The following is a 23,748-nucleotide window of genomic DNA, read 5'->3' on the forward strand; positions in this document are numbered from 1 at the left end:
TACGTCCGGATAGAATCCGAGCTATATAACACCGCCAAGCTGTGGGGGGGAGGCGGCGGTGGGCGCTGCGAACTAACATACGTAGTACCTAGCCACCTAAATACTTGCCAGGAATTTTTTTTAGATACGGATAAATATTCTCCAACGAGCCTGCCAGTACCGTACCTCTACAATAATCTATACTCAGGGGCAAAAAAGAAAAAAAGAAATCGACAGAGCAGGAAACGTTCAAGTCAGACTCCATAACCACTCGGACACTCCGCCGGAACGACGGAGACAGGGTTCGAACCTGCGCGGCCAAAGCCATCTGATGTCAAGTATTCCTTAACCACTGGGGCACTCTGTCTGGGCAAAAACGCTCGCTAAAAATGATTAAGAAGCTCAACTAGGAAGTTTTTGCCGAGGCTTTGCTCGGCCGTGGTCTTGATCACTCACTCGACGTGCGCAACCGACCGACGGCTTTGCTTTGCCCAGGGGGGGGGTAGCGGGCTTTTCTTTTTAAACCATTCATATTCACACAGGTTTTTTTTTTTCTTTAAAGACTCAATTCCAAGACTTTTACAAGTCTTTGAATAAGACGAATAATAAGAAAGCAATTTCGGTGGTTTCGCGAGGGATATTGCATTCTTGGGGTTCCTCCGTATCTTGGCCGAATAACGCCGCTTGCCTACCCCATCCCATCGCACCACACAAGTCCAACCTGATCAGCTTTCCCTCCTTTACACACAACAACATCAACAACACACGCACGTCACGCACACGCACACGCACAAAGCAGCCATGTCCGAATCAGCCAGCGAGACGCTCGCGCCCGTCGAGCCGCTCGCCGTCCTGCCCTCAACCACGCCCAGCGAAAAAGCCGCCGTCACCGCTGCACGCCCCTCCGATGCCGCATCCACACCTCGGCCTCGGCGCACCGACGGCGCTTCCTCCGCCTCCTCCTCCTCCTCCCCCTCGGCGCTCGCCCGCACCGACGCCTTTATCGCGCACCTCCAGCGCTGCATGCAGACGCGCGCGGGCGCCGACACGGTGCTCATGTTTGCGTGCTACGCGACCCGCCTCGCCGGCAACCTGCTCGACATTGGCGGGCGCGCCGCGCTGCGGTCCTCGGCGCGGCAGCTCGTCGCGGCGCTGTTTTCGCTGCCGCCGTCGACGTCGGTCGTGCTCAAGCCGGCGACTATGCCGAGGTCCATTGCCCTTGTGCTGGATCTCGCCGCTCGGCTGCAGGCATACTCGGGCATGGTGTCGGAGATGCGGACCATGGGCCGCCTCTGGGGCCTGCTGGGGCTGTACTCGGCCGTCAAGGGGCTCATCGCGGCACGCAAGCAGCAGAAACAGACTGATGCGCTGAGCGACGAGTCGGCCGAAAAGACGTTTGCGGCGCTGGTGGCGTGGGCGCAGACGCTGTGTCTGGTCGTGTTCCAGGTCTGCGAGAACGCGGCGTACCTCGGCAGCAAGAAGATTCTGCCCATCAAGCCGTTGAACCAGGGCCGTCTTGCCATCTTGAGCGTGCGCTTCTGGGGCGCGTACGTCGCCATGGAAGTCGTCAAGCACTTGACCGAGCGCGCGCGGCGGTTGTCGGCGTCTGGCGGCGTAAAGGCGACGGCGGCGGCGGCGGAGGAGAAGAGGTGGCAGGAGGACTGGCGCACGGCGTTTTATAGAAATGCGGCGTGGGCGCCGCTCACGATGCACTGGGGCACGCCGGGCGGCTTGCTGCCGGACGTGCTGGTCGCGCTGTTTGCGCTGTACCCGGCGACGGGCGGCATGAGGGATCTATGGCGCCGCACGGCGTAGATGGATGAGTAGGGAGAGGGAGGGAGGGAGAAGAGGTGGAGGAGGAGGGGGGAAGGTGATGGCGTATATATATAGATGCAAGATGTGGTGACGTGCAGGACGAAGGCGGGGACGAGCCGGGAATGGAATGAATTCATGGCATTATAAAAGCATTGCTTGGTTTTCACGGCGAACCTTTGACCATGAGGCTTTTTTTTTCTTCTCTTTTCTTTTCTTTGTCCTTTCATTTTATCTAGCTAGCTACAAGAGGGCCCATGAAGCCCTACGTCTGACATGTGTATTCATTCTACTCATATAGACTCAGATTGAAACTCATAATAAAACAGCATCTCTTGCAATTGCATGTCTTCCAGCCACCACACCTCACCAGCGCATCCTCATCACCTCCTCCTTTGTCCAGTACCTCGCCATATTCTGCCCTCCCAGCGACCTCACCTCATCGTCCAGATGCGCCCACAGCACGCCGCCCCACGCCTCCATGCTCTCCCGCAGCGCGCCCGCCGTGAGCGCCTCGTCCCCGCGCCGCACACCTTCAAGGTACGCCCGCAAGCCGTCGAGCCCCGTATGGATGGTCCTGTGCTGCGCCACGAGCTCGCCGCCGCGGCGGGGGTCAAACTCGGGCATGCGCCGCGCGAGCTCGGGAAAGACGTGGCGCTCCTCAATGTCGTGGTGCATCGTCAGGTGGTCGGCAAAGTCGAGGCCGGCGCGCACGAGCTGCTTCAGGGTGAGGCCCTGCGGGCGCTGGCCGGTCGTGGCGTAGGCCCAGAGGAGGTTCCAGGTGCGGCGAAAGTTTTCATGCTGGTGGTGGTGGTGTGAGAGGTTGCAAGGGAGGGAGGGGGGGATGAATAGGTGACCAAGGTGGGCGGCGGGGATGGGGATGATGGTCAACTTACAAAGAAATCCATGCGGACGGCTAGTCGATTATATATCTTAAATTCGTGGTCTGACAACTTGGGTGCCGGCTTGGGCTCCTCGGTCTTGGTGACGGAGTCTGTAGTGCCGGCTGATTGGGGCTGCGCTGATGCCATTGCTGTTTGCTGTGAATGGAGTGTTTTCGTATGATGCAAATCCGACTCATCATGTTTAGCGGCAGCAGATGCCGCCATGTTTAAAAGGTACAGGTGGCGGTGGGCGCGCCGAGCGATTAGTGATGCGAGTCCGTGAAAGCGAGAGACTAACATGCCTCAGAATCTCGAAATGCAAGGGCAAAAGAATGTTGACCTAGATCGGACCGGGTCTGTTTCATTGCCGATTTTTTAAGACATTTCGGGGTCTGGCCAATGTGGTGGCTGCATTGCTAAGCAAGTAGCGTTGGACTCCGCGCTTGATTATAACATTCTTAATAATCCAAATTGTGGGAGTTGAACAATGTTCCGAGATTGCCGTCTACGCTAGTTTCCTTCCGCTGCTAATTATAGTAAAGAAGAATAAATTGTGGACAGTTCCAGAGGCCGATTGTATACATTGGAATGATGAGAGATGATTAGCAGGAGTAGATAGATGCTGTCACGCAGAATTTGCACAATTCGAGTTGAAACGGCCAAGCTAATCCGAGTTGAAGCAGACAAGTTTTTAATCAAGTCGCAGGCGCTCGACAGAATCTAAAGGGTCAAGACGGGTCAGCCAGCAAAAGTTCCACCGGGTTCAAAGGGAGTATAAACATGGTGTTCTCTTGAAGCAGTCATGATATGCGCAAGCAACGTATTTGACAATCGTCTATTTGCGAATAGTAATATACAAGTCCTGGACCGAGTAGTACACGTGCGCAGCCCATCCGCGTCTCGACAGACGAGCCTGGCACCCAAACAGCTTTGATATCCAGCAATGCTCTCATCTCAACAGTACACAGAATCGCTCTACTGCTTGGAATTAACCTCTGATATGCCAGCCCTCTCCAGCACCTCGGCCTTGCTCTTGGCCATGACCTCGCCAATCTTGGCCAGCATGTCCTCGGACAGCTCCGGCTCGCCAGCAGCATCCCGGATCGCGCGCTGCATCTCGTTGAACTCTTCCAGCGGCGTCTGCATGAGGCGCGTCGCGTCGCCCTTGGACGCCTTCTTGTTCGCGTCCTCGGCCTCCTTCTGCGCAACGTACCAGTTTTCGTGCCTGGTGCGGAACTTGGAGTACTTGTTGCGCAGCTCGTCAATGACGCCGTCGGGCATGGGCGGCGTGGCGAGGCTGTAGTAAAAAGTGCGCTCCTCGACCTGGTCGCGCGTCGTGTCGCTGGGCGTCAGCGCAAACTCGGGCGCGGGCGTCTCGGGCCAGGGGATGATGCGGTTGAGGCTGGGCACGATGCGGTCCCATTTGTTGCCGTAGCGCCAGCGCTCCATGGTCATGTTGGGCGACTCCATTCGCGGTGGGACGGCGCGGAGCTGGCGGATGATGGTGTCTTTGATGACGCCCGTTACGGGGTCGGGCAGAGGGTATACGAGTCGTACCGAGTCGATGGAAAGGGGCATGGGCTGTGAGCGGGGTGGTTGGCCGAGCATGCTCTCGACCATGGCCTGAGGGGGGGATTTCGGTTAGCACAGCTGCAGAGCTTTGTTTTTTTCGGTTTGCGGCAACGTACTCGGTTGTAATTTTCTAGGGTGAGGGAGCCAGACTCGGGCTGAATCGTCTTGATGGTGTCAATCTTGCCCTTGTCGTGGCCTTCAAAGATGACGACCCTGTCGCCCGGGACCAAATTCAGCATATGAGCGCCGCCGGCCCAAGCGCAGCGTTGTTCGGCAAGCTTCTGCCGAAACTTGATCTGGCCATAGTTGCTCCAGTCTTGGCGGATCGCGGACGTGATGACGCCGTACTTATTGAAGCCCAGATCGCGCTTGGGAGCCAAGGGGCCGAGCTCCCAGTCCTCCTTCATGGCCTGTTTAGCATCCTTGATGTTGTTGATGATTTCTCGATTGGCGTCGGTCACCGCCTTGTCGGCACGATAGTAGGCTTGAATCTTTTGCCGCCTCGCCACTCGTTGGCTTCTGCGACTGGCGGAGCGCTGGGCCTGCGCCACACGCCGGGCGATCTTGTCCATGGCTGCCTCTGTGACGAAGTAAGCCGATGAGTTGATTGAATGGTTGGGGAGTCAATTGGGCGCTCGGTATTGTCTATGGCTTGGTGGCAGACCTGAGGCCGGATCGAGGACGCCAATGATGATTGAGCCTGGGTCGGGTGCAGTGGATGTGAAAAGGAATTTCGGGAATGAAGCTACAAAGTCCCAAAAGGGTAAGGCGGTAGAGGCGGCTACGGCCGAATGGCAGCCTACCTACCCTGCACACCCGATTTACGCGACGGATTTTTCGGAGACCCAACCGTTTTTTTATTTTTATTTTTTATTTTTTTTTGGTCTAAAAAGCTTTATGCGAGGGAGTTGCCTCGTATGAAATCGCTTTGGTGGGTACTATGCTTCGTTTGGTTCTTGTTGTGTGAGGATACGGTGGGAAAGGTTGCAGACTTTTTGGTGTTGGCTAAGTTGTGCAGCAACAGAATACCGGCTTGCTTGCGCTGTTAACTATAATGCAGATCCTGGCCCGTAACAGGGCGGCAATACTTGCATCATCAACTTGTCAATTAAATGCAGCTAACTTGGTACTTTGGAGCCGGCTGGGCACAAGACGCAGTGTTGCATGCCGCCATGCAAACGGACACTTGGAGACGCGGAAGAGGTCAAAACGAGACACGGCACAAGCTTTGCCTCGATGTCTGATAATTCAAAATCATTCCGAATTAAGAGTGCGAGGAATAATGAGCAAAGATTATCCCGGTGAGGGGTTCCTTTATGTAGCACTGCGACTTGCCGTCTTCCGTGTGGGGTAATGCATCTATTTACTTGTAATACTTGGTAAGTAATCCTTGGGAGAGATACATGGGCGGCCGAGAATAGCCCCTTTTGCCTGGTATATTACCCCAGCTTATCGGTCCAGCAAGCAGGCTGCCGTTGCTTTCCGACACGGGTACTCTCACCACTGACACTTGTTTGCACCCATGTCCCTTTGCCACGCTATGCAGCCGCGTCGGACTGGCGACCTTACGATGCCGGCTCATGCCTGATACGTCTTTGCCAGCCACCAAAGCATATAAATCATTGGGCTCTACTAAATTGAAAATCCCTGCCTTGCTGCAGGTGCTATAAAAAAGTGGTGCGCTCAACCGCAGATCCCAAGTCATCGTTTGCCACCACCACCAAAGCCCCTCCATCACCAGTTTGTCGTCCTGGCATCACCAAGCTTTAAAAACTTCTTTCCCCCAAACTCACTCTCTGCAACTCTTATATGCACTGAATGAGCCATTTTCAAAGTATCATAACCATTGAGTGTTTAGTATTCGTCGGGCACTACATTTTCAGGAGCCAGAGGCAGCCTATCGGGCACCACACCCTCTCTCTCCGCCAAGAAGCAGACTATTCAAGCAGACCCTGGACGCCAAAACTGCAACGCGAGCCGTCAGCGCGTTCCGTTATCAACGACGCAGAAATTGATAGGTTCTAGGTACTCCGACATCCGCCCTCTTTTCCGAAACAAAGAAAGTGGCGGGGGAAAATTCGGAAATGCAACAAACCTGCTTGAGGTTGTAACCGGGCTCTCTTTTGCGTAACTTGCAAAACGCAGATGAGGGGAGAACAAGTCAAAAGGGCAAGTTCAATCTGGGGGAGAAAACAGCCCTCGGAGTCCGGAGCGATCGTGCAGGGGGATGGCTAGCGATTTACGGTTGTTTACATAAGCTCCAGTGTGCAAGAGGGCCCAGTGGCATCAACAAACATCAGTTTGTAAAACTCCCCAGCAGCAGCAACCCCAACGATAAAATGATAACCGATAAAACGATAAAAAAATTGCTCCTTGTTTTGTAAAGCAATTCCCGACTAATTAGTTTCATGCAATCGTAATGCATTTGTAAATTAACCCCCAAGACCCGGCTATCGGGCCACCGACCACCGGCCTTCTATCAGCATGAGTCTAGGACATCACGAGAGATGGTGTCATTCCGAGCGCGAGCACGCCAACGCTCCGCCCAAGCACACCTGCGCTCTGCCCTCCAAAACCAGCGCAACGGCTTTCCGAGGCGCCCTCTCTCAAACAAGGTATCTTGGCCATATTCCACCCATACAAACTGTACTTTGTTTTTTTTTTTTTGTTTTGCCTGTCATGTCAATTGGAGCCGTGGATCCTAGCGGCCAACAATCCTGGACGCCAAAAAAGTTGCCAAAGCTTACATGTATTTTGAGGAGAAAAACAGAGTGGGCATGCCGCCTCCTTTTATGTGATTATTGGGATTCCGAAGCCGGACTGAAAGGATAATCGAAACAGCATGGACTGAGCATTAGCGACGTAATGCCGATCTGATGCGGGCTCGCTCGTGGGAAGGTATATATACAACCAGATCGCTTCCCCATCCCCACGACTCCCGACCATCTGTAGATGCCCTCACAAAATAACTTTTTTCCTTTTTTTCTTCTTCTTCCTAATATATCCCCACAGACACAATATACTATTTTGATTTCCCTCTTCACATCCCCAATAATAAAAAAAAAACATGGCCGCCACGCTCGACGTTGCTCCCGGCCTACGCGGCCTCCCTCGCGGCCTGCCCTACCACCAGCCCATCGACCGCAAGGCCTTTCCCGACGGCCTGCGCACCAGCGGCCAGCACCCGCCCATTGAGAGCCAGATCCGCCCCTTTGAAGACTTTCCCACTGAAATCACCGGCCCGACCGTCTGGGAGGGCTCCGAGATTGCCACCCGCCAGGACGAGTGGGCGCACCACTGGACAGAGAGCGAGCTCAACGAGCTGCTCCAAGCCGTCAACGCCTTTACTGTTTCCGGTATCCCCCTCATCAACATCAACAAGGTATGTTTTTCTTTGCCTTTCTCTCGAGAAAATCTCGCCACAGTATATGCTGACGTGCAACGCAACAACCAGCACAACTTTCACATCCCCAACGTGACGCGGACGCTACAGGCCGTCCGCCACGACATCCTCAACGGTCGCGGCTTTATCCTCTTCCGCGGCCTCCCAGTCAACGAATGGGGCCGCCAAAAGGCCGCCATCGCCATGATGGGCATCTCGGCGCACCTCGGCTACCTGCTGTCCCAGAACAAGCTCGGCCAGGTCCTCGGCCACGTCACCAACCTCGACGCCGACTACAAGAACTCGCTCGACAAGGTCAAGATTGCCGCGACCAATGCCGCGTACGCCATTCACCATCATCCCAATAAAGACGTCCAAGAAAAAAGCTAACGTCCTTCATAATAGTCAGCTCTTCCACACCGATGAGGCCGACATTGTCGGTCTCTTGTTCTGCGCCCCGGGTGAGACGGGCGGCTTGTCGGGCTGCGCGTCGGCGCACACCGTCTGGAACACCCTCATAAAGGAGCGTCCCGACGTGGCCAGGCTGCTGGCCTCGCCCATCTGGTACTTTGACCGCAAGGGTGAAATCACAGCCGGCCAGGAGCCGTGGATCAAGGTCCCCGTCTTCTACCTCGAGCCCGGTGGTCAAGAGCGCATCTATGTCAAGTAAGCCTTCTATTTCTTCTGTGTTTCCTCGCACCTCAATAGACCTGACACTAACTCTTCTTTGCCAGATGGGACCCTTACTTTGTCAAGTCCCTCACTCGCTACAGCGACGCCGGCCTTATCCCTGCCCTTTCCCCTGCGCAGATCGAGGCCATGGACGTCCTCGAGGCGACGTGCGCGCGCCACGGCTTCGAGTACGCCTGCGACGTCGGCGATATGCAGTTCGTCTCGTGCTGCCAGACCTTCCACTCCCGCACCGCCTTTGTCGACGCCGTGCCGCCCAAGCCCCCGCGCCACCTGCTGCGCACCTGGGTCGGCACCCCCGAGCACGAGGGTGGCTGGTGCCTGCCGTTCCACGACAGCTTCCACCCCAAGCGCGGCGGCATCCAGGTCGATAGCACCCCGCCCACGGCCGACGCGCTCGTCGCCTCTGGCGGCACCGACTGAGCCCTTCATCGGAACGTGGGAAGCGTTCCCTTGCGCTACGAATTGACGACACCAAAGGAAAAAAAAAGAAACAAAAACAAAAACTGATCTCTTTAGCCGGGTTCTTGGCCCAATCCACCCATTCATATCTGCCCAAAATTGGCAAGACTCTGACTTAGCCTTTGATTTTAATTCAAACTCGCAAGGCACACAAGCTGTGTTGTTTGCGAATCAAACACAATTCATTGATGAAATCTCACCGTGGCCGCATGCTGTGACTGTAAATATGTTGATGTATTAAAATGCTATGCCATAAAAACTTTTGTAACCTAAAAAGGAGTGAAAAAAAAATCAACCTCACTATGAATCGAATTTACTGCTTTGCCGCAGCTTCTCGCTCCGCTTGCTTCTTCTTCTGCTCCTCTTCGAGAATCTCGCGCTCGCGGGCCGCCGCCTCGCCCGCGGCCTTGACGCCCTTGGCTCGCTGACGCGCCTCGTACATTTCGCGGCTCTTCATGATGCGATCGACGATTTGGCCAGCGTTGACGTCGGCAAACTCGTGCGCCCCAACTTGGCGGTAGATGCCGAGGGCTTTGGGCGCCGTGTAGGGGTCGTAGGTGAGCGGCATAAACTTGGTCGGGCCGTGGTAGACGGCGCTGGGCGTGCCCCAGGGCAGATTGGTGAGGTAGGGCTCTGTGGGAGTAAAAGGGGCGCCGAAAACAACGGCGTTGATGTACTGGAATTGTTAGCATGCGAAAAGTAACGCTGCGGGGAAGGAGGAGGGTAGCCTACTTTGCATTGCAAAACGCATAGCCCGCGCTCGTAAATATTCATGATGGGATAGTTGACGCCCTTCCACGAGTTGATGACATTATCGTCATGGACGCCGACAACGACATATGCCGGACCATAGTCCTTGCCAGTGGCTTGCTTACGCTTGGTGGCAGCCGCTTCAGTGAACCAGTCCGTCTCCTTGGCGAGCTTGTCCTCTTCTAGTAGAACGTTGCGCAGAAATTCGATATGGCCGCTCGAAAACAAATCGTAACCACCGTCGACATAGACAATACGCTGGCCAGGCTGAGGACCAGGCCCCTCGAGAAATTGGTTAAACTGTCCCTTTTCGCGGGCCGTCTCTTCGGATTTGGCCTCGAGCGAGGCGCGCCAAAACCAAATCTCAGCGCCGGGCGCTTTTGCCGTCTCATCAGTCGCATACAGCGCCAGTCTCTCATTCATGGCCTTGGCAGCAGCCATGCGCTCCTCGTCTGTGCCGCTGCCCTCGGTGCCGGCCAGGACATTCTCGAGGGACTTGATAAAGTGGGTGCGGGTGCAGAGCAGCATGCGGCCGACGAGGTCGGTGGTGGAAATGCCGGGGGAGCGCTTGACGACCTTGAAGCGCCCAGCCTCCTTGACAAAGCGGTAACAGTCGTTACCGTCGCTGTCCGAAGTGATGTCGTCGCCGTGGACGACGTACTTGCAGCCAAAGTGGGAGATGTAGGGCAGCTCAGTGACGTACGGGGCGTGGCCGACGGAGCGGGTGACCCAGCGGCAGGCGTCAGTGGCGGCGAGGCGCTCGCGGAGGTTCATGACGGTCGGGCCTTTGTTGGCCATGATATCCTCGTCGGAGTGGACGCCACAGTAGAGCTCGTGGCCGAGCTGGCGGGCCTGGACCATGGCGCCGGCGTGGCCTGGGCGGCGGGTGCGGTTAGATATGCGGCCATCACGGTGGCATGCTGTGAGCCGAGATGAGGTGTGTACGGGGAGGACGTACCGTGGTGGAAGAAATCAAAGCAGCCATCGACCCAGATTCGACCGTCGAGGAGCTCAGGTGCAGGCTCTCCAGGAGGTGGGATGGTATTTGGCGCACTCATGGTGGGATAGGGTGATGGGGTGTGGAGGGGTAGCTAAGAAGCTCCCAGGGGTAAAATATTGGAAGAGTTGATGGCCCGGCGATCGAGTGGTTGTCCGCCAAGTCAATTCAGCAGGCTAGAGTTATTTTCAATTTAAAAAAAACAAGGGCAAATGTGATGAAGCGATGAAATACAGGAATGTAGCTTCTGAAGTGGTCATGCTAAGGGTCTGCGAATCGATGGTCTCGACTCCCTGAGAGACAACCGGCGGTTGAAATTGGCCCCGCTCTGGCCTTGTCTGTCAGGGTCTTGATTGCCTGTAATGATAGCGGCTCAAGCTACGTCATAGGGGGGTTTTGGCGGTTTAGCGAGTACCTAGGTCAGACAGTGCACTTGGTGCTTGCCAGCCACTGTAAACTGGTGGGGTCTGACTGCTGCAAGCGCTATAATCTTTGCTCTAAAATTATTAAAAGCAGATGGAGCTCTGGACTCAAACCATGGTGCTGGATTCATTGGCATGATGTACAGTACTACATGTAGAAAAAAGCAACTGCTATAGATGGACCAGACTCTTGCAATTGGCACGCCTTTAGCCAAGTAAGGTAGTGACGGGCGTAGGGGCTACAGAAAACGGACAGTTATGGTTCCGCAATCTCAAGTCGAGGTAAAGGACATCTAAATAGTAGCAAAGTAGATAAGGTAGTTGCACGTGGACCAAGGTTCAGCAAGAATTTACTTTTCTTCATTTGCAGCAAATCCTGCATAATTATTTTTTTTCGACCGGCAATACAATAACCGTCCTCTATCGTCTCCAAAATGTCGCACCAATCCCAACAGACTTACAGCACACGTTCAACCGCACTGTGGAGGATTAACAGCGACTAACGACGCCACTAATACGAGTCATTATGAGCTGCGCAGACAGCAACTCATCGTAATAACTACCTTAGTCAACTCAACCAATATCAAATTTCGCACCATGCTGGGTCTTGCTCGACTCCTTTTACTTCTTCTGCCATGCGGCTACTTATACCCTCTTGCCGCGCTTGCTAGCAGCCCCGATCAAATCGTCCTCAGCGACGACGCGCCCGGCGAGATGAAGATTGCCCACCTCCACACCCTGCTCGCCTTGACTCCGGCCGCTGTCGCCAAATGGCCCGAGGCCGAGGGCAAGACCATCAAATACTCTTCTGTCCCTGGCTATTTCCTTCAAGATGACCCTGCCACTGATCCGTCCAAGTTTGACTATGTGAGTTACCGATGCGCCGTCTTGGCTACCTCCTCTGTGCCGTCTAAGACTGACATGAGGTAGGCGGAGCATAACCTCGGTCTCATTGAGAGGTCGTATCCTACCGACAAAAGCTTCGACAGCGATGGCACCAAGACACAGTGGCAGCGCTTTGCTCGCTGGGTCGCTCATCTCAACAACAACTGCCACAAGGACAGCGGCGTGAGGTTCAAAGTCTTGGTCATGGGCCGCCACGGCCAGGGCTACCACAACGCCGCCGAGAGCTGCTACGGGACTCCCGCCTGGAACGTACGGAATTTCTCCCTCTCAGTACCCCTCCTTCTTCCTCACAACTTATAATTCACAGTGCTACTGGGCCGAGCTCGACGGCAACGGCACCTCCACCTGGGCCGACCCCAAGCTCACCCCGCAAGGCCTCGCCGAAGCCTCCAAGGCCAGCGCCTTTTACAAGACGCGCTTCCAGGAGCACGGCATGCCCTTCTTTGAATCATACTACAGCTCGCCCCTCACCCGCTGCGTCCAGACCGCCCAGGGCACCTTTGCCGGCCTCGCCCTGCCCGCCGCGCGCCCCTTTGCGCCCGTCATCAAGGAGCTGTTCCGCGAGTCCATTTCCATTCACACCTGCGACCACCGCTCGAACAAGACGTACATTCGCAGCATCGCCCCGCAGTTTACCATTGAGGCCGGCTTCACTGAGCAGGATGAGCTGTGGCGCGGCAAGCAGGGCGAGGGCGAGACGAGTGACGGCCAAAAGGCCCGCAACAAGGTGGTGCTCGACGACGTCTTCACCAATGATGCCAATACCTGGATCAGCATCACTAGTCACTCGGGCGAGATTGCTAGTCTGCTGAGTGTGCTGAATCATAGAAAGTTTGGTCTGCAGACGGGCCAGATTATTCCGGTCCTCGTCAAAGCCGAGATAGTAGATCGGCCCACGACCACGTCGAGCATTGTATCCTTTACTTCAGAAGCGACATGCAATGCGCCACCTATCACGAGCATTTCTGGCCAAGGCTGCGTCTGTACCGCGTCGGTCACTCCCGCACCACAGTAGAGTGAGAAGCATATGCGTGCGTTCATAGCCAATTCATCCGCCAAAAATTCCTCATTGGTCGTATAGGTTGGGCAAAGACTCCGACAATGTATTAGAGTGTCTTGCTGATACTTTAAGTACCTCTGTCGGAGAACGTCCTGTATGAAGCCTTTTATCGGGAGAAGAGCGCACCATGCTGAATTCTCGAGCAATTCAGACCAGCCAGCATTTCACACCACCTTGAGGCTTACAAACTTGGATTCAGTACCTTGATCCGTGCTGTTGCATACATCAGGCGGGTGGCCCAGTCCTTCCTCCAATAAATCGAGCTCCTAGGCATCGACATGCTTGGGGTCTTTGTGAATGGGCTTTGGAATACGTTCCACACAGTAACCCTCGAGCAAGCATCTCCGCCATCTAGGCAGCAACGAACCTTTGGATCAGCAAGGCTGTAAGGCTGACTAGGTCTGTTGTGATTCATCATATCCATCTCAATTCTCTTGCGAGACATCTATCAGTTTTTTTTTTAATCTGAACGAGGCGATATGCTCGCCCTGTGGCCGTGTAGTATAGAGTCTGCGACAAGCACCTCTGCCGAATGCATTTGCAAGGCCGATGGCATAAATACCCAAGACCAGAAGAAACTACTTTGTGTCCCCTCAGCCCTAATCTGAGGAAATGCATTTGACAATAATACCAGACAAATTGAGATGACTATAGCGCCAAGTATGTTGCTGCAGAAGCTCGACGCCTATGCGAATTGTGCCGGTGCAAAGCTGTGTGCGCGTGCGTCACAAGTGCGCAGTGACGATTACGTGCCATGCGCAATCGACTTGTCGCCGGACAAGATTTCCGCCATGATGGGCGGTCAAAACTGTCATGCGGAGATTATGTTCAAAGATGGTGTGGTATGGCTTGCGCGATTCAGGCTGTCCAGTCCAACATCACCTCCGCAGCATGAGCTCGAGAAAGAAGAGCTTTCTTTAGCTCGTGCGTTTCGTGAGAGAGGCCGCGACGATCTGGCTCGCTGCGTGTTGAATGGGCAAAAGTTCCGTTCGCACTTGGCCCTGGTGGAGCATCACACGAGAATAGGAAAACCTTTGCTGGCCTTTCCATGGGACTCAAACCCGCATTCGCTCGCCGTCATGATATCGGCATAGATAGCCGAGGGCAAGAGGAAGAAGAGTGGGAAAATTGGAAGGCAAGCGCGCTAGAGACTTGGAAGAATGACAACTTACCGCAGGCCGTGCTAAGCGGCGAGTTGTGCGTGGAAGAATAGCACCAAACTCTGGTATTTTCGTTAGATGTCAAACCCGGCCTCTCTGGATGTCAAACCCGGCCTCTCTGGTTACTGGCAATGAACTAAGGATTGGGCACTGCTGTGAAAGTGCAGGTATTTGAGACAAAGCGTGATATGTGGCACCGGCGAGGTAGATAGTTGAACCAACTTGTATGTGAGAGCTGAGAGGCTGCTGCGACAATAATCGGAGCTGGTTTTTCCTTGAGCTGGCAAGCTGCTACTATCATAGTCTACATCCATTGTTTTGATATCTGCACTCTACATGAGTAGCAGCAGGACGATATCCTCCAGCCCATTCTGAATAGCATGCCCCAACGGCGTGCTTCCGATGTGATCCTTTGCTTCTATATTTGCACCCTTCATAAGTAGCAGGCGGACGATAGCCTTATGTTCACTCTCGACAGCATGAGTTAGTGCTGGCCAACCCCTTGAATCCTTCTTGTTGATATCTGCACCTGCCTCGAGTAGTAGCCGTACGACGTTTTCTCTTCCAAGGGAAGCGGCAAATGTTAACGGGCTGTTTCCCTCAGGCCCTACGGCTTCAACATTGGCACCTTTCTCGAGTAGCAGCCGAACGATGGCCTCATTCCCACACCCGGCAGCATATATAAGTGATGTCATACCCCTGTTATTCTTTGCTTCGATATCTGCACCCTCCCTGAGTAGCAGTCGGACGATAGCCTTACGCCCCATCATTGTAGCATGTATAAGTGATGTCATACCTTTTTCATCTTTCGCTTCGATATCTGCACTCTCTGTGAGTAGCAGACAGACGATAGCCTCATGTCCATTTATAGCAGCACGTATTAGTGAGGTCATACCACTATTATCCTTCGCTTCGGTATTTGCACCTGCCTTGAGTAGCAGCCGTAAAACGTTCTCGTATGCATAAATGGCGGCAACTATTAACGGGTTGTGCACCCCGGACGCTGGGCTTTCGACATTCGCACCTTTCTCTAGTAATAGCTGAACGATAGCCTCACGCTTTCTTTCAGTAGCACATGTTAGTGCTGTCCTACCAGCATTGTCCTTCGCTTCGATATCTGCACCTGCCTCAAGCAGCAGCCGTACAGCTTTCTCTTCTCCAAATGAGGCAGCAGCTCTCAATGGACTTTCCATGTTACAATCTTGAGCTTCAATATTCGCACCGTTTTCCAGTAGCAACCGCATAATAGCGTCATTTCCATTCATAGCAGCATATAATAGCGGTGATTTCCAGTCATTATTGTGATTTCGAAAATCACAGCCATTCTGAAGTAGGAGCCGCACAGTACCGTAATGACCGTTCTTGACTGCATGTGATAGCGGTGTCCGACCACGCTTGTCCTCCGCCCTAATATGGCTGCCCTTCTCAAGAAGTAATTTGACAATGACGTCATCACCTCTCGCAGAAGCCCAGTGAAGCGGCGTTTGATCTTTTTCGACTCTGAAATTCGGCCCATAATCCAAACGGGTAAATGCGTCATCTCCCGGGAGGTAAGCTGACGTCTGTAGTAGTGCTTTGACGGCATCGTGATTGCCATTTGCCAAAGCAGCAAACAGTGGATAGCGATGCCGCCCTCCTTTGATATCAATTCTTGAGTCGAGATGCAATGCTTCTTTGATCAGTCTTGCGAAATTTCTTTCTGCCAGAATATGCAAAAGACTTGTTGTCGGCGTGTGGCGCCGAATTTTAAACATTTCGAAAAGGTTGTCGAGAAGAATCCAGGCTTCGAGGGAACAAGTACTTAAAAATTCCTGCTGTGAAATGGCGCTGGCTGCAATATCGGCATGATAGAAAAGATTGCGTGTTGCATATTCAAGAAACGGCAAGTTGCTCGACACGGCGCTGCGCAGCTCTTTTGCTTCATCAGAAGATGCTGCTGGTATCATCTGTGCGGCGGATAAACAAGTTTCGGATTTGAACACGACGCAGAAATTGAAATAGGCATAACAACATTGCTGTAGTTGGCTATGGCCTACACTTTCAAAGTCTGCTGCGGCAAGATTGGGCCACAACTCGTGCAGGGCATTTTTGAGAAAGAATTCTCGTACAGACTCATGAATGAACTGAACTGTTTTGACTTTGGATCTCGTCGTCTCTGCGAGTCCTTTCGAGGAGCTTATGACAAATCTGCTCATGTCCTCTGTAGTAATGTCATTTCGGTCCCATTCGCCCAGTTCATCAGGACTGAGCGCGGACACGGCCGCGAAGTAGTACTCTTCTAGCTTCAATGGACGTTTCGCAAACAGAATCCATTGAATGCAAATTTTCAAATCTCTAATGTTCTTCTGATCTCTTGCCAGAATTTCCTTGAACAAGTCGCTTAGCTCGTCTGGTAGGGCGGCAAGCCGTTTCTTGACGTCAAAGATCCGGCCATCTCGATATTCTGCTTTCAAAATGTCGACAACCAAAACAACCCACATGAAGATGCCTTTTGCCTTGGCTTGCATTCCTGTTTTGATTTCCTCCGCAGTCTTGCTTGCGCCAATTCTCAACTTATTTCGAATATACATGGCAATATCCTCTTCGTGGCCGTCCTGAGCCTCAAGTTTAATCTTCAGGCCGTACTGAATATCGATGTACGGGTAATAGCGGCTGGAGAAGCAGATATTAAGTCGCAAGCCATTTTGCTCTGCTTCTTCTCCAAGAGCTTCAAAGTACTCTACTAGTTCCTCCACTTGACCAGAAGAGCATTCGTCAAGAGCATCGACGAAGATTGCCAATGGGGTCTGTCCGAGCTTCGTCAATGCGCTTCGTAGCAAATCTTGGAGAACGACGATCTGCCACATAGGGTTGTGGTGACTCAAAAGAGCCGTGTAAAAGTCGTCGAGGAACTTCTTGTGCTCTGGCGCGTCAAAAATTGAGAGCAGGTTTGGTAAAGTGTTTAGTAGCTGTGACAGGAGAGATCGATACATTCCGTGAGTAGATCGCTCCAAACTTTCGCCCCGCGCGTTGAAGAAGAATGAGATGACCACCACATCTTTGTGAGTCGTTGCTTCTCTATAGGCAAAGTTCATGATAGTCGACTTGCCAGTACCAGGGCCTCCACGTATCCACAGAAATCCATGGTGTTTGACGGCTTGTTTGGGGTCTTGCCAGTCGAGATAGTCGGGGTGTGCCAGTAGCCATCGGCACGTGGTTGAGTACTTTGGTTTGATACTTGAACGGCGAGCATGAATCTGTTCGAATTCTAAAGAACGCAACAAAGTCTGTTGACGATCTGAATAGTGGCCTGATAAGTGGAAGAAAACTCAAGAGAAGAACCAGCTTTACTCACCGAGATCGACAGAAGGTATCGCAACTACTGGTGCTGCTGTACACACGTCGGCAGGTATAACTAAAAGAAGCTCTTTTGCATAGGCTGCCGCTACTGTGGCCGCAACCTCTTGCCATTGCTTATTCTTGTGAGAGTCAGAGTAATCACAAATTCCGCGGATTACCAACCCCGCAAAGCCGTCCATGACGCCTGACCCCTCCATCTCGAAGCATAGCACGTCTAGCTCGTGTGATAGCTCGTCTCTAGTCTTGACCTGCTTCATGACTTGATTTGCAGAGGCTATCGTTCCGTAGTGAATCTTTGGATCCGGATTATCTCGTGGAGACCTGTCCTCCAATCTAGAAATATCACACAGCTCGCAATCGTCCGTCGGAACGTCCTTCGATTGGACATGTTCGTATGTGCTGTCGAATAAACGGTCTCGCAGCGAGTTGCGGTGAACGAACTGCTCCATTGTTGGATGGCGTTCAAGCATCTCAGAAAGAATCGAGGGAATCCGGCTAGCCTCAATGCGATGTCGCGCTCGCAGGTTCGCAACGGCAGTCAGTAGCTCTTGCGGCGGTCTGTTCATGATGCCTGTACGCGTAAAACGGCCTTCGCTGAGTGCCTTTCCTAGGTCATACTGCAGCACGCCTTCGCTAACGACAACATCCCCGAGTCGGATATCGGCTTTTCCAGGAGCTCCGCCACCAATGCCAACCATTAGGCAAAGACGCATACAAGGAAAAGTTCGCCGCATATTGGTCGCGACGGCCGCGGCGTTGTTGTTGCCGTAGTAGCCTGATGGAAGACACGCAATGGCGACATTGTGTGCAGCGACGCGTCCCAACGTATATGTATTGGTGTCCTCGTCAGCCCTTGGTAGTCCTTGGTGTGTCTCGTCCAACATGGCTACTGCAGCTGACATTTCTATCGGAAGTGCGCATATCCAGCCAACTGTATACTTGTCATGCGATAGCGCGGCCAGGGTTGAGCCATTTGTGTAGATCGTGTGGTTCAGCCTCTGTCTTTTTGAGCCCCTAGGCGTTAGGCCCTCTTCAGTGGTGGTCTCTCGGCTTGTGTTGATGTGGTTGAAGTTCATCATCTCCTCGGTAGGGAATGTTCTCCCGGGCTTCTTCCCGGAAGTTCTGATATGGCGTTTGCTGGGGAGGGCGGCTACCTTGGTGGCGTTTGCAAGGTCACAGGAGGCGAGGCTGGGCGGCGCGAATCCGAGCTGGTCAGGCTCCTGGTTCTTGTTGTAAATACCAATGATTGTTTGAGCATCAAACTTTGTCTGACGGACCGAAATTAACCAGTGCCAAAGCAGCGGCTACAATAAGGCAGCAACCCCTCATGCGCACCGCAGCTACCAGAGAGCCGGATGATTGGTGCATCAACGCTCAGCTGATCTCGACGCTGTCAGCCTTACCCGCGTGCCGTCTTCAAGACGCTCGATAGGGGTGCTCCAATATCTGTGCATCGCTAGAGGTACAGAGATGAGCCAATCTTTTCAGCTGTGCGAAGGCTGTGATGGTCATTCGCAAGAGTCATAAGCAATGGGAGGCAAGATCTCTTATGCAATTTTCACGGCCATGGATGTAGCCGTGAAGAAGACAACGCAATATGCACTATGCGCAGGAGCTTTGCTTTCTCTCAATAAACCAAAAGTAGAGCCCCCGAGGCCACTCGAAGCCAATGCAGCTCGCAAATCAATTTGACCAAGTCCTTGGCAATCTCTTTGGCTCTCTCATATCAATGGGCCCTACTTCATTGAGTAATTCTGACCTGTTTCTTTTTTTTCCCCATGGTTTGTCTGTTGCATGCAGCATACATAGATAGTATGTCTCATCATGCTGTTTCAAGTATAGATGGCGCCTCGCGGAAGAACAAGCATTCTCGACAGTCGTACCATAACTTGAGTAAATAAAGTCATAAATGCAAGATTGACGGTAAATTATGGCATCTACAGATCAGTCTTTCATTTCTTCCCTTGCATCGCTCCTTTGTTGTGTTTTTCCTCACCAACAGCCTTTTTTGGCTTCAACCGCCCTGACTACAAGTGGCCCGCTTATGCTTCCCGCCTTGACACCCCTCCCTCTCTCTACCGCTGCTCGACAACATCGCATCCCGCCGCCGTCATACGAGCGCTCATTCACTCTCCGGCGGCGCTTTCTTTCGCCTGGCCCTCGTCTCCCAATCTTCCTCACGGCGCCAAGCCGGCGGAGATTTCTGTCCCGCCTGCTCTGGGTTACACCGCCAGCCGTCCAGATCCGCAGTCCTCCCCCCTTCCCCCCAATCGTTGCCCCGCCAGGAGTAGCAGCAGACCGAACAAAACCGAGGCGTCGCGGCCAAACAAACGGCTCGCCTTCTCCTTTCGCGATGCAGAATCCTTTTGCTCCCGGCTCGACATCGACGGCATCCCATTTCGGCCATGGCAGCGGCGGCGACTCGGCCTTGCCCTCGCGGCCCACGACACGCGATGGCTCCGCAGTCTCGTCCGCGCTGGGCCTCCTGAGCGGCACCCTGTCCAAGGAGCGCAAGGCGTCCTTTTCGCGCAAGGCGTCGCTGTCGGGTGCGCGTCGCCGCAGCAGCGTCTCTACGACGGCAAGCAGCGCCGCCGACGCCGTCATGACGGATGACTCGGTGCCGCCTGCGCTCCCCGACTACGCCCTTGCTGCAGCGGTCAAGATTGCGCCGCGCGACGGCCGCGATCCGGTCCGCAGTCCCATCAGCCCCGACAATGCGCCATTCTCGGCAATCAGCCGCTCGACGACGAGTACTGCGTTTATGATGGCCCAGCAGACGCCCTCGACGGCAACGGGCATCAGCCCAACTCAGTGGCGGCAGAGCGAGGTGGCCATGATGCATCAGCAAATCATCGAGGCAGCGCATAAGCGGATATCGACGCTGAGCTACCTCCGCAAGGCGTAAGCCAAGCCGCACGCATCCTAGATGCCGAATTTCCATGTAAATGGTAGCTAACAGTGCATAGTCACGAAGGTCGGGTATACTGGTTCAACACATATCTGTTCGAAAAGTCGGACCTCAGCCGCATGCCCGCGTACGACCCTCGCAAGCTCGCCCGCAAGGCCACCAACATCCTCCTTCTCGGCGTCTCGATCCCCACCATCAACGACTTGTACTCCTCCACGCCCGTCGAGTTTCTGCGCTGCCTCAACAGCCTCTTCTCCGAGTTTGACTCATTCCAGCAGCTGCACGGCGACTCGTCCTCGTCTCTGTCCCGCGCCCGGCTGCCTAACATGTTCCGTCGGCCGGGAGGCAAGTCGCGCCGGTCCATCTCGACGGCCGACACGTCCCTCACCGACGACCACGGCCAGGGCGGCAGTGGCGGCGGCGGCGGCGGCGGTGGTGGTGGTGGCGGCGGCCTTCCCGCTGCCGGCACGGGAGGCAGCGGCCCGTCCGTCATGAACTTTGCCGCCTCCGAGTCTGATCTCCTCCCCGGCGAGGAGTACACCTACCTGCTGACACCGTCGCTGCCGTTTGACCCCGACTTTTTCGAGACGTTTGCGACGCTGTGCGATGTGCTGATCGACTCGTACAGGCGATTCTTGGCGCTGATGCCCACGCCGCGCGAGTGTTCCGCGCCCGTGGCCGAGCTGTTTGCCAAGGCCGACGCCAAAGTCCGCAAGATTATTGTGCAAAATATCGTCAAGGATTTTGAGGAGCACAGCAAGGCGCACATTAGGTCAGAGGTGGCCAACATTGGCAAGGTTGTCTTGAGCGGGCTCATGTAACGACTCACAATGTTTGAGAATGGGACAAAAAGCATTCATGTGGAAAGGGAGTTTGAATCTGGGCCTGGCGTATTTATTATTATACTTTTTTTTATTGGTGCTGGGGTATTGGACTCTTGGGTGATGGAACGGTGTACCTTTTTTTTTCTTAAAGTTGGGCATCTGGACGGTTCATTTCTCTGGAGGATTCTACAAATATTCGTAACGTTCAACTGGGGCTTTTGTGATGAAAGGTCACGACCATTTCCGTGTGTACATTTGACTATTGATACATATTTTTCTACAATTATACATGGACTTGCAGGCAGCCCCCATTTACTTCTTACCACCACTCGCAGCAGCCTTGGCCTTGGCCTCCTCCTCGGCCACAAGCATCTCAATCTCCTTGCCGACCAGCGACTCCCTGGCAGCATCCATGATCTTGTCCAGCACATCGCTGCCCTCGAGCACACTGGGCAGGTTATGCACGTCGAGCCCCGCGCGGTGATCGGTGCAGCGGTCCTGGTTGTAGTTGTAGGTGCGAATCTTGTCGCCGCGCGTAATCTGCGTCGTCGACAGCACGCTGTTGCGCAGCCTCGCCGCCTCCTCCTCGCGCTTTTCCGCCCGCTGCGCGGCGATGCGCGAGCGCATCAGCTTCCACGCCTCGTCGCGGTTCCTGTGCTGCGAGCGGTGGTCCTGCATCGACACCGTCGTGCCCGTCGGCAGATGCGTCATGCGAATCGCCGACTCGGTCTTGTTGACGTGCTGACCGCCGGCGCCGCGCGCGCGCATCGTCTCAATCTTGACCTCTTGCGGGTCAATGTAAAAATCGCTCTCGGGGTTTTCAAAGTCCACAGCGTCGTCGGCCGCCGCTTCGGCAAAGGACGGCAGCACCCAGACGGCGACGGCGCTCGTGTGCACGCGGCCTTTGCTCTCGGTGCTGGGGATGCGCTGCACGCGGTGCATGCCCGCCTCGGCGCGAAACGTGTCGTACGCGCCGGCGTCTTCAATTTCGAGAATGGCCTCCTGCAGCGGCAGCTCGCCCTCGGCCGACGAGTGGTCGCCCGCGCCCTCGGCCAAGTCGTACTTGACCACCTTATTTCGGTAGCCCTTGCGCGCGCAGAGGCCCCTGTACATCTTAAAGACGGTGTCGGCAAAGTAGCGGCCCTCGAGCCCGCCGGGGCCCGGCCGAATCTCGAGCATGCAGGGCAGGTCGGCAAACGGGTGCCGCGGCGTCAGGCTCGCCGACAGGTTCCGCTCTAGCCCTTGCAGCTTGGCGACTTCGGCATCGAGCTCGTCGCGCGCAATCGCGGCGAGATCCGCGTCGTCCTGGTCGGCGGGCTCTTGCGTCATGCTGCGCAGCTCGGCAATGGCGCTGTTTGCCGTCTCCCAGTCCTCGAGCGCGGTGGCCACGCGCCGCAGCTCACCGGCTCGTTTCGCCTTGACAGCATCAAAGGAGTCGTTGAGCGTCTTTTGCAGTTCATTGTGTTCGGCTGTGAGGGCTTTTGCTCGCAGAATAAGACTCGGCGCAAGTGTCGATTCTAGGGAGTAACACCCCCCCCCGTCAGCCCAGGCAAGCAGCTCAATCATTGATTGACAAGGCTTACCAGTAGACACAAAGCGCGCCAATTTGGGCTTTGGAAATCGGGTTGGATTTAATAAAGCCCTGTGGCAGCTGTGACATATCCACGGCACGCGGAGCATGCTTAGCTGCGGTTGGCAAATGTGTTGATATTCAAGTCATGGTTTGGAGATTTTTTTCCACGTCATGACACATCAGGGTCTTGCGGTACACGCTAACACCGCTGTAGGTAGGTTACCCACCAGGCACAAGGGACATGGAGAGCGAGCAAAGAGAGCTTTGGATTTGTATTCGTTGGCGTTAGTTGTGAATTAAAGCAAGAACAATTAATTTACTCTTGACTGTTACAATTATTAGGGTCAATTGTCGCTCGAGTTTACGTTGCTGTAATCCGTAGCTCGTATCCCTTTAGCAGTGGTAAAGTAGCTCTGAGGTCACGGACAGGGGTTGTAAGCGCCGCTTCCCTAGGTAGCTATGGTACTTGCCAGAGACACACGTGTTTTATTTAGGACGCCTGAGAAAAGGAAACATTGCGTCTGCTCTCTGCTGGCAACCCAACCTTGATTTTATATTCTACGCGCGAGATAACTCAGAGTCAAAGAGCTGTATACTGAACTTGACTGTGAATAGCAACACGTCTTTTTGTCACGGCGGCTTGCGTTGTTCCCTAACTTTTAGGCAAAAAAGATTGACGTCTGTCATGACACTCAAGCCACCAAAACACTCACCCGTGAGAGGAGAAGATTGTCTCGGGATGTCGTGTCCCAACAGAATGGGGTTTCCGCACGAACTAACCCTTCTAAGACGAGATGAGGGAAAAGTCTCGACAACACGGCTTCCCCCCCTGCGGATCGTTGAGAGCCGTTCCTCGTCAACAAAACGCAGGGCGCTGACCAAATCGGGCCAATGGGAGGTCATTCAAGCCAACTCTCCCCAGCCGTACCTATGTGTATCAGTTATATATTCCTTGTTTCTACCCCTACGTCTTCATCTCTGTCGCTACTCGTGGTCATCTGATTCGAAGAGCTTGAAATACCAGCAGT

General features: G+C 54.1%; 10 protein-coding genes across 10 annotated transcripts; 5 read left to right on the plus strand and 5 right to left on the minus strand.

Moving 5' to 3' along the window:
• Positions 1 to 780: 780 nt before the first annotated feature.
• On the plus strand, positions 781 to 1,794 carry BBA_03280 (peroxin 11C; the record flags this gene model as incomplete). The annotated part of the gene is made up of 1 exon (XM_008598377.1): positions 781 to 1,794. The coding sequence occupies one exon, from the start codon at positions 781 to 783 to the stop codon at positions 1,792 to 1,794; it is 1,014 nt and encodes a 337-aa protein (XP_008596599.1).
• Positions 1,795 to 2,157: 363 nt separating this feature from the next.
• On the minus strand, positions 2,158 to 2,822 carry BBA_03281 (hemerythrin HHE cation binding domain-containing protein; the record flags this gene model as incomplete). Its single annotated transcript, XM_008598378.1, has 2 exons — positions 2,158 to 2,592; positions 2,688 to 2,822. The coding sequence occupies 2 exons, from the start codon at positions 2,820 to 2,822 to the stop codon at positions 2,158 to 2,160; spliced, it is 570 nt and encodes a 189-aa protein (XP_008596600.1).
• Positions 2,823 to 3,650: 828 nt separating this feature from the next.
• On the minus strand, positions 3,651 to 4,819 carry BBA_03282 (KOW domain-containing protein domain-containing protein; the record flags this gene model as incomplete). Its single annotated transcript, XM_008598379.1, has 2 exons — positions 3,651 to 4,298; positions 4,364 to 4,819. 2 exons carry the CDS (start codon positions 4,817 to 4,819, stop codon positions 3,651 to 3,653), a joined length of 1,104 nt encoding a protein of 367 aa, XP_008596601.1.
• A 2,495-nt stretch (positions 4,820 to 7,314) lies between these two features.
• On the plus strand, positions 7,315 to 8,742 carry BBA_03283 (taurine catabolism dioxygenase TauD; the record flags this gene model as incomplete). Its single annotated transcript, XM_008598380.1, has 4 exons — positions 7,315 to 7,629; positions 7,702 to 7,970; positions 8,035 to 8,295; positions 8,364 to 8,742. 4 exons carry the CDS (start codon positions 7,315 to 7,317, stop codon positions 8,740 to 8,742), a joined length of 1,224 nt encoding a protein of 407 aa, XP_008596602.1.
• Positions 8,743 to 9,094: 352 nt separating this feature from the next.
• BBA_03284 (cytidylyltransferase-like protein) lies at positions 9,095 to 10,589 on the minus strand (the record flags this gene model as incomplete). Its single annotated transcript, XM_008598381.1, has 3 exons — positions 9,095 to 9,457; positions 9,514 to 10,451; positions 10,490 to 10,589. 3 exons carry the CDS (start codon positions 10,587 to 10,589, stop codon positions 9,095 to 9,097), a joined length of 1,401 nt encoding a protein of 466 aa, XP_008596603.1.
• Positions 10,590 to 11,547: 958 nt separating this feature from the next.
• Positions 11,548 to 12,871, plus strand: BBA_03285 (phosphoglycerate mutase; the record flags this gene model as incomplete). The annotated part of the gene is made up of 3 exons (XM_008598382.1): positions 11,548 to 11,817; positions 11,881 to 12,105; positions 12,164 to 12,871. 3 exons carry the CDS (start codon positions 11,548 to 11,550, stop codon positions 12,869 to 12,871), a joined length of 1,203 nt encoding a protein of 400 aa, XP_008596604.1.
• A 707-nt stretch (positions 12,872 to 13,578) lies between these two features.
• BBA_03286 (uncharacterized protein) lies at positions 13,579 to 14,010 on the plus strand (the record flags this gene model as incomplete). The annotated part of the gene is made up of 1 exon (XM_008598383.1): positions 13,579 to 14,010. One exon carries the CDS (start codon positions 13,579 to 13,581, stop codon positions 14,008 to 14,010), a length of 432 nt encoding a protein of 143 aa, XP_008596605.1.
• A 398-nt stretch (positions 14,011 to 14,408) lies between these two features.
• On the minus strand, positions 14,409 to 18,869 carry BBA_03287 (Pfs, NACHT and Ankyrin domain protein; the record flags this gene model as incomplete). The annotated part of the gene is made up of 3 exons (XM_008598384.1): positions 14,409 to 17,323; positions 17,411 to 18,719; positions 18,819 to 18,869. 3 exons carry the CDS (start codon positions 18,867 to 18,869, stop codon positions 14,409 to 14,411), a joined length of 4,275 nt encoding a protein of 1,424 aa, XP_008596606.1.
• Positions 18,870 to 19,768: 899 nt separating this feature from the next.
• Positions 19,769 to 21,144, plus strand: BBA_03288 (uncharacterized protein; the record flags this gene model as incomplete). Its single annotated transcript, XM_008598385.1, has 2 exons — positions 19,769 to 20,316; positions 20,382 to 21,144. The coding sequence occupies 2 exons, from the start codon at positions 19,769 to 19,771 to the stop codon at positions 21,142 to 21,144; spliced, it is 1,311 nt and encodes a 436-aa protein (XP_008596607.1).
• A 315-nt stretch (positions 21,145 to 21,459) lies between these two features.
• On the minus strand, positions 21,460 to 22,713 carry BBA_03289 (RF-1 domain-containing protein; the record flags this gene model as incomplete). The annotated part of the gene is made up of 1 exon (XM_008598386.1): positions 21,460 to 22,713. The coding sequence occupies one exon, from the start codon at positions 22,711 to 22,713 to the stop codon at positions 21,460 to 21,462; it is 1,254 nt and encodes a 417-aa protein (XP_008596608.1).
• Between the last annotated feature and the right edge of the window lie 1,035 nt (positions 22,714 to 23,748).

This window comes from Beauveria bassiana, assembly GCF_000280675.1.
Source record: "Beauveria bassiana ARSEF 2860 unplaced genomic scaffold BBA_S00007, whole genome shotgun sequence".
Lineage (NCBI taxonomy): Eukaryota > Fungi > Ascomycota > Sordariomycetes > Hypocreales > Cordycipitaceae > Beauveria > Beauveria bassiana.